General features: G+C 58.2%; 1 protein-coding gene across 1 annotated transcript; it reads left to right on the top strand.

Moving 5' to 3' along the window:
• The first annotated feature begins 3477 nt into the window (after positions 1-3477).
• On the top strand, positions 3478-6624 carry LOC123361492 (SKI family transcriptional corepressor 1-like). The gene is made up of 2 exons (XM_045001446.1): positions 3478-3518; positions 4611-6624. The coding sequence occupies exon 2, from the start codon at positions 4627-4629 to the stop codon at positions 6622-6624; it is 1998 nt and encodes a 665-aa protein (XP_044857381.1). The 5' UTR covers positions 3478-3518; positions 4611-4626.
• Positions 6625-8798: the final 2174 nt, after the last annotated feature.

The following is an 8798-nucleotide window of genomic DNA, read 5'->3' as shown; positions in this document are numbered from 1 at the left end:
CTCGCCTGGGCTGCTGAGCCGCCGCCGCGCAAGGAAGCAAAGGGACCGCGCTAAATTGACTCCTGAAATGTCTAATCACAGGCAGCAGCCAGGGTGGGCCCCTTGCAAGGGGCCTGGTGCCCATGATCCCTTCCGCAGCTCGGCGAGCTCCTCGGACCCGCCAGCGCGGCGCAATCACTGGGCACAACGCAGCCTTCCGTGGTTGCTTTAAATAATTAAAAGGCATCCAGCCCCCCTCCCAGCCGGGCTCGGTAACCCGAGCTAGGAGAATACCGGCTCCTGGAGCCCGGGGAAATTTCAGTCTGACGGCGGGAAGTGCTACTCGAGCTGGAGCCTGCACCCCAAACCCCAAGGTGGGCCCCCCCGTCCTAGCTGTGATTAATTCTGGGGTGTCGGTCCGGCCGCAGCCCTGAAAGGCGAGACGTGATCATATTCCTAGGAAGAGATTTATGGCCCTAAATCTGCTTTCAAGGACAAATACGTTTAATGACACATTAACTCCCAAGTAGGCAATAGACTTTTCAGAACAATACGCGCTTTAATATGGAACACATATGTTGGCGGAGGGCAAACGCTGTTCTAGCTGAATGGGAAGCTGCTTAACAAAAGTAATAGCCGGGGGCGATTCGCTGGCCGTTATTAACTTCTGTTTGATTAGTGTCATTGCTCAAATTTGGTCCGGACAGTATGATTAATTACCGTTTAATTAACGTGTCCATTAAGAGCACTTAATGCCACAATGCTTTAGAAACAGCCCGAGGAGCAGAGCTGCAGGAAAACGCCGGGTTGGTTGGGTTGCAGAAATGCCTTTTTAGGAGGGATATTTTTGGTAAACGATAATTCACGCTTTTAAAAATCGCTCCCCTCCCGCGTCAAAGCGAGAGGCCCCAGCAACGGCCCAGCGATCCGCCGCCAGTCCGGGAGACTCGGGTCCTCTCGTTACGGTGATTTTATCTGAAGCAGCTCCAGTGTCGGCAGGGGCTGCAGAGACCTGAGATTCACGGGGGAGGTTTGCACACGCCGGCGGGGGCTTTTCCTTTGAACGCTACTGGCCTCGTCCCCCAAACATCCCTCCGCCCAATTCATCACAAGCTCCGAACGGCCAAATACCCCGCCCGGAGCCCCCTTGGAGGGAGTTTAACTAACGAATAAAACGGGTCAGGGAGCTGAAGGATGGTTATTGATCAGTTTATAAATAGTTAATCTCCCCAGGATTTCGTTACCGGCGAGTATTGCACCAATAGATCCGCGGGCTCGCAGGGAGGGGGCTGCAGCCGAGGCAGGCGGCTCGCCTGGGGGCTCGCAGGAGACGCAGCCAGCGGCTGCCTCTGAATGCAAAGTTTACAGAACAATCAGCGCCTTCCCCGTTTACTGCGCCCGCTAAAGACCCCGCCGAAGAGCGCGCTAGCCAGAGGCCCGGCTGACTTTCTGTCGCATTTCATGGCGTCTTTTACTTTCAAACGAGAATTGATTGGGCTCTCGCGGCGGCCTGTTTGGATGGCCCCTTAACGTGATAAATAATAAATTCCTTAATTTCTCCAGCCATCGATTCCCCCCTCCCCCCTGCTTTTGCTCCAATTCGTTACCGCGCTGGGCCCGCCAGGCCCGCAGCGAGCCCCGGCTCGGGCTTTTCGGGGCAATTGGAAGGCTGAGAAAACACCTGGCTCCCCCCCGCTCCAGGTTTTCGCCGCTCCTCTCCCTCTCCCGGCGGCTCCTCTGCCGGGTAGCCGAGTGCCACATGCAGGCCTGCCCGTCTCGCTCCGGCTGACCGAGGTAAGGCTAACGCCGGAGGGCGGCGTGGGGGAGCCGGAGTGTGCCCCCGAATTAACCCTCTGCTGCAAACTTTCCCGAACCGGGTTTGGGCTCAGTGTTTGCCGCTCTCCCAGCGCGCCAGGACTGGCTCCAAGCGCACCAACTTTTGACCCAGCTTGGCTTAAAAAACCCCAAAAATCTCCAGCCACAGCGGGTTGGTTCCTGTCTTCCCCATAGGGAAGGCGCGCACCGGGGGGAAGTGGATCCCAGGGAGGAGCCGCTCGGTGATTCACCTGGACTGACGCCTCTCCCGTCTACCAACCCCCCTCGCTCCAAGGCAGGAGAAATAAATAGCAGCGTGAGAGGACGGGCTGCTCTGCCAGCTCCTTTCCCTTGGCCCCTTCCTCCCCCAGCGCGACTTTCCCCCCGCTTGCAGGGCGGGGAGATGGCCCAGGTGACAGGGGCACAAATCCCAGCGCTTACCTTTGCCAGATCGCGTGGATTTTTCTAATCGCTGTTCCTTTCCTCTCCCCCTCCCCCCACTTCCCCTCCCCCCTTAAAGCAGCCCCGGCTGCGTTTTGATTGACTGGAGCGCAACCATGATTGACGCTGGCCCGGGTCCCGAGGCAGTTAATGTACAGGCGCGGGTGCTAAGTGGGTGTGCCTTCCTATTATTTTAGCGGTCACTGGATCAATGTGCAACGTCTTCAGCTAAGGATCAGGATCCTCCCTTGGACTTGCCATGTGGTCACTTTTCTTGTTGCATCTCCGCGCGGGAGGACACTGGCAGAGGGCAGGCGCCCGGGCGCTCCCATGAAACTCCGCACCGTGCTGGGGTTCTGGATGCGGCTGCAGCCCGGCAGGAACGGACCCTAGCAAGCGGGGGTGGATTGGTTTTGGGGTGCAGCTGGACTATTTTGACAAGTGCTTCCGACCTTGCCCGCCGCTCCGGGGATTGCACCGCACAAGGTAAGCCCTTCCCCGCCTTGCAAGCCTGCACCCACGAGCCATGGCTTCCTGGGATTTATTTTGCAAGCCTGGTTCGAAACCAGCACACGCACGTCCAAGCAGAGCCTGGGAGTCGTTGACACCAATCTGTGGCTCGGTGTCTGCAGCCACATTTCGGGCTTTCCCTTCTGCCGCTGCCTCTCTGCTCCCTCTCCGGGCCGGTGTATATCGAAGTCATTCGTTTTAATCCCCTAACATTCGTTCCCATTCTGCCGGTTTCACGTCCAATTAGGCGTTGGGACGGGACTGCTGGTGTGTGTGGGGGGTGGGTGATCACTTGCTGCCTTGAATGAATCACTTAAAAATAAACAAAATCCCCCTCCCCCTAAATCTAAGTCAATACGTTTTCCCAGCATTGGATCCCAATATTTTGGCTGCAGACGAGACAATGAAGCCCGTTTGTCTGGACCAGGGCAGCCTTTAGCCAGCGCTGGGGTGAAGTTTGATTCACATTTGCGAGGAGGACACTCCAGCTATTTTGTGTAATTACCATGGAAGCTGCTTAATGCGCTGACCCCTTTTAGATAAACTCATTTGCTTGGCTCACGCTTCCTTCTGCTCCCTGGCGAGCTGGGAGCCTGAGGGGCAGGTCAGTAATCTCCCTCGCTCCTAATCCCCTGCAATGGCATTAGACAGGGGAGAAGGTTCAAGTGTATTGGTCGATCCAGCGCATTTAAAAATAACCCGGGGCCCAAAGTCTGGGAGCAAACCCGACAACTTTCGGCTGCTGGTGCATTTCCTAAACCGTCTCTCGTTTGGTAGGGCTCGTTCGGGCTGGCGAACGGGAACCCTGTCAATTAAATACAGGTGGCCCCGTGTCACCGCAGGATTACTGCCAGCCTCAGACAGACAGTGAGTTTATTTAACCTGCCGGTCGGGTAAGTCCCTTCACGGTTATCTAAAGTGGAGCAGTCAGGTTAGCCGGTTATTTACTGAGTCGCTCCTCTAAGGTGTAAATGCAACTCCAGGCAGCGCTAATTAAAGCCTATTTTCCTTTCCTCCAAAGCTGGACAAATGCAGCAGGTACCTAGCCGAGGTGCTATTTAACACAGAGCCGGGGCTAGTTGAGAGTGAGAAACCGAGCGGCTGAAACGTGGGAGATTAAAAATAGAGGAAAAAATCCCACTAACAACTGAAAAAAAAATCCCCAACACGTTATGAAGGGCTGTCGGGTTTAATGCCCTCCACTGCTGCTCAGAAATGCCAGGTGACCAGGCAGGGTTGAGATCCAAAAGGAGAAATCTGAGCCCAAACAGGGGCGGTTTGTTTTCATTTCTGACTCTGCTATTTCCAGCTGTAACTAAATGCACCGAGAGATTCCTTGGTGACCTACAGAAGCGCCTTGTGTCGCTCGTTAATATTTTATATTCGCGATTCTCTTCCTCTCTCTGTGCCCACCAAGTGCAGTAATTGTGGTAGATGTAAAATGACATTTTGGCCCGTATTCTCAGGTCTGCATTGGTCTGGAGCCGCAGACAGATCCTGGAATAATAGAGGGAGGGGAAGAGAGATCTTAACTCGCAGCAAAACCTTTCAAGCCACAAAGAATAGCGGCAGCCTCTCAACCCATCTCCTTGTACCATCCGGCGCCCAGGGAATGTTCTGCCTGTGCAATGCCCCTGCCGCGGTACAGAGAGGGATGCAGGGCTGCTGCTAAGACTGAATTTGACCAGGTAGGGGAGATCTGCTGCGGCACAAAAGGCCAAACGATGCCCAGGCCGCCTTCGCTGGTGGAGTTCGCCCGGCCTCCTGGCTGGCCGCTTTCCCCCACGAGCACCGGGCTCGCTTTGCACGCCAGGGCCGCGGCGGCGTGGCTAACCTCTGCCTTTTGTTGTGTTCTTGTTTTGCAGGATTGTTTTGGGGGGGATGGAGGCGATTGCCAGTCAGATGGGCACGGGGAGAGACTCAAGCTCCTCCCCGAATTCAAAGCAAGAGCTGCAGCCCTACTCGGGCGCCAATCCCCTCAAGCCCAACCAAGTGGGTGAGACCTCCCTGTACGGCGTGCCCATAGTGCCCCTGGTCATCGACGGCCAGGAGCGCCTGTGCGTGGCGCAGATCTCCAACACCCTGCTCAAGAACTACAGCTACAATGAGATCCACAACCGGCGGGTGGCGCTGGGCATCACCTGCGTGCAGTGCACCCCGGTGCAGCTGGAGATCCTGCGGCGGGCCGGGGCCATGCCCATCTCGTCCCGGCGCTGCGGCATGACCACCAAGCGGGAGGCGGAGCGGCTCTGCAAGTGCTTCCTGGGCGAGCACAAGCTGCCGGAGAACTTCGCCTTCGACGTGGTGCACGAGTGCGCCTGGGGCTCGCGGGGCAGCTTCATCCCGGCCCGCTACAACAGCTCCCGGGCCAAGTGCATCAAGTGCGGCTACTGCAGCATGTACTTCTCGCCCAACAAGTTCATCTTCCACTCCCACCGCACGCCGGACTCCAAGTACACCCAGCCCGACGCCGCCAACTTCAACTCCTGGCGCCGCCACCTCAAGCTGAGCGACAAGACGGCCACGGACGAGCTGAGCCAGGCCTGGGAGGATGTCAAGGCCATGTTCAACTGCGGCACCCGCAAGCGGACCTTCTCCCTGCACGGGGTGGCCGCCGCCGGTGCCTCCGCGGCCGCCAAGGCAGCCCTGCACCCGCCGCCGCCCGGCGGAGCCGAGCTGGCCCCGGTGCACAAGAGCTGCAGCGGCGAGGAGGCGCCCGGGGAGCGCGGCGCGCTGAGCTTGGCCGGGGCGCACGGCGGGGCGGCCGGGGCTCACGGCGGGCCCGGCGCGGTGCGCAGCTACCCGGTCATCCCGGTGCCCAGCAAAGGCTTCGGGATGCTGCAGAAGCTGCCGCCGCCGCTCTTCCCGCACCCCTACGGCTTCCCGGCCTCTGCCTTCGGGCTCTGCCCCAAGAAGCAGGGGGACTCGCTGGGCGGAGCCGGCGGGGGCGAGCCGGGCAAAGGGGGCGCCCTGCCGCCGGACATGTTCTGGGGCCACCCGCACCAACCCCAGCAGCCGCCACACCAGGCCGGCGCCGGCAAGGACAGCGGCGTCTACCCGCCCTTCCCCATGTTCTGGCCGGCCGCCGGCAGCCTGCCCGTGCCGCCCTACCCGGCCCAGAGCCAGGCCAAAGCGGCCGCCACCGCCGACCCGCCGGGCCTGGGCGGCCGCCACAGCGAGCTGGAGGGCTCGGAGCCGTCGGGGAGCGGGCGCAGCAGCGCCACCCCGCAGGAGGGCTCCGGGGCGGACGGCGAGCGCTGCTCCAGCGCCCTCTCCAGGGCGGCCGCCGAGGAGGAGCGGTCCGGAGACGAGGCGCTGCTGCCGCCGCTGCCCCTGCCCAGGAAGGGCAGCTACCTGTCCGCCTTCCGCCCCGTGGTGAAGGACGCAGAGAGCATCGCCAAGCTGTACGGCACCCGGGAGGCCGGGGCCGGCTACCTGTCCCCGGACTTCCTCAGCGAGGGCAGCTCCAGCTACTGCTCCCTCTCGCCGGGCGCCGACACGGCCGACGAGCCCGAGGTCGAGGTGGAGTCCAACCGCTTCCCCGAGGACAAGGAGGAGGAGGCGGCGGCGGCCGTCGAGGAGGCGGAGCAGCCGCCGCTGCTGCCCAGGGCGAAGGAGCTGCCGCCGTCTCGGGCCGAGGAGAAAGGCGGCGAGCAGGGGCCGGAGAAGGTGAACCGGCCAGCGCCCAAGGGGAGCCCGCAGAGGAGCAGCAGCAGAGGCGGCTACGAGGTGGGGGGCTCCGCCGGGGACCCCGCTCCCGGCTGGGCGCTGAGCCCACGGGCGCGCGGAGACGGCAGCGCTGCAGACCCCGGTCCCAGCCCCCGGGGGAGGCCTGGCCCGCCCGCGGCGCAGGCAGTGTCCTGGCCGGGCAGGTGCTAGAGACCAGGCCCTGGGGGGGTGGCGGACACGGCTCTGATCGCCGGGGCCTGCGTGGCTTTACCAGAGACCCAGCAGCCGGGCGAAGCCGGCAGGGGAGAGTCACTGTCCCTAGCCCGCTGGACGTTCAACCCCGCAGGTGTGAACTCCCAACGGTATCCGGGGGGGGGGGCGGCTTTGGTTCACCCCTCCCCCCACCTTTCTATTATTTTAAAAGGAGCTATTCGGGGCACCTATAAATTTACATGCAGCCGCATAAAAGCACCGATAATTAACCTGATTAGAAGGATTGCTTTCATGCTTAGGGGAAAATTGCCTAAAATTAAGCGGCTGCTGGGTCTGTGGGGGCTGCAGGCTTTGAAAAGCACTTGTACGCCGCGGTTGAATTTGAATGGGGGTAAATTTCTCCGGAGCGCTAATAATGACGCTTAATAAAACGATAGTCGCCTTCTGCCGCACGGATGCAACTCTCTGGCTAAGCCCAGCAGCAGGAACCGGCCCCGACTCCGGGGCCTCTTCCTCCCCGACTGCACGAAACCAGTCGGGGGCTCCTCGCTGGTGTGACACCCCCGCGGCTAATTCCAGTTAATGTTTCCGTTTATTTTGAAGGTCTACACCCAGGAAAGAGAAGATCATCTGCAGGCTCTGAAGAACGCTGCTTCGCTGGGGCCTGCAACCACTTATCTTTGCAACCCCGAGGCAAATGGTAAAATTGACCTCTTTGCTAGCAATTGTCTCCTATGGCTTGAAATGTTAAACGGGGGAGGGGGAGAGAAAAGAGAGGCAACCCCCCCCCCACCTCCTTTGGAATAATACTTATTCCGAGCCTGCTAATAGACTCCATGAATCTTTCCATGTCACTTCCATTTTTGGCAGGACCTTCAAACAAACTTAGCTGTGTTAAAGGAAGGGCTTTCATGCAAATAAACCAAACATCGGGTGTCCTTTTGATAGACCGCTTTTTTTTAATTCGGATTTATTTAGGTGCAAAATTTGCTGGGTGTAAACTGTCCGTAAATGGCAAGTATTTTACTCTCCCTGTATCTGGTGGAGTTACCTCTCGCAAAATTCAGTGGCTGCTCAGTAGGCCACCAAGCCTGCTTGCCTTGTTTGTGGGGGAGAGGGGGCACAACAAAAAAATTACAGTATCACTGCAGAAGGGAGCTCGCCCCCTGCCATCAGTGAGGATTGCTTCACAGCCACTGACTCCAGGAGCAGGCAGGAGCTAGCCAAGGAAACATCCCACGGCTCTGTCCTGTTACATTAGCACTTCAGGGAGCACGGCAAAATGGAAGGCAGAACGTGGGTGGGGGGGGTGGCAGGTGACCCCATGTGCCCCCCCCCGCTTCACCCCCGTGTGTGTAATTTCAGGGGACCCTGGTAAAAAGATGCTGAGAACCACTATGAGAGAGGTCTATGAAGCCAGGAATGAATGGGCTAAAGTGAAGCGTGAAGTGTTATTTACCCTTTCCCACCATGCAGTAAAGGTGTGGCGGGGGGAGAGCCGCCTGATGAAATTCACGTGCGGAACTCCTTGCCATGGTACGTTGTGAGGGCGAAAGGTAGAACTGGCTTCCACCGAGAATGAGAGACGTTAATAGAGACTAGGTCCCTCGACAGTTATTAGTGAAGTTGGTCAGTGATGCAATCACTTGAGGGAAGCCCTAAATCTCTGACTACACAGAGACCAGGAGTGGAAGATGAAGGTGGATCACTTCAGCTTGTCCTGTTCTGTGCACTCCACCAAAAGCTCTTGTAGTGCCCAATGTCAGAGGCGGGACACTGGGCTAGATGGACCATTGGTCTGACCCACTCTGGCCTTCTTACAGGAAATCATGGGGTGTGAAAGAATTAATGGGTAATGAGCTCTGCTGCATAAGGTCATCTAGAATAACCGGACAGGCCAGTATGAATAACCTTTTTGTACCATTCAATATTAACACAGAAAATATGGGGACTAGTTAGTCTAATTCCCTCCTTTGGAAATGAAATGATGCATGAAGAAAAAAAAAATGAAACTCAAAACGATATCGGTAAGTTATTTTCTACATTATGCAAGCCTTGCCTCAGCAACTCACTCATACCGACAACACATGAACCCAAACAGCTAGGTGAATATAGCTCACAAACTAGCCCCCTCCTGGAAAAACCTCATGCTAACACATCAAGCTCTAAAG

This window comes from Mauremys mutica, unplaced genomic scaffold (assembly GCF_020497125.1).
Source record: "Mauremys mutica isolate MM-2020 ecotype Southern unplaced genomic scaffold, ASM2049712v1 Super-Scaffold_2380, whole genome shotgun sequence".
NCBI classification, from domain to species: domain Eukaryota; kingdom Metazoa; phylum Chordata; order Testudines; family Geoemydidae; genus Mauremys; species Mauremys mutica.
This window is presented reverse-complemented; position numbering and strand designations above follow the sequence as displayed.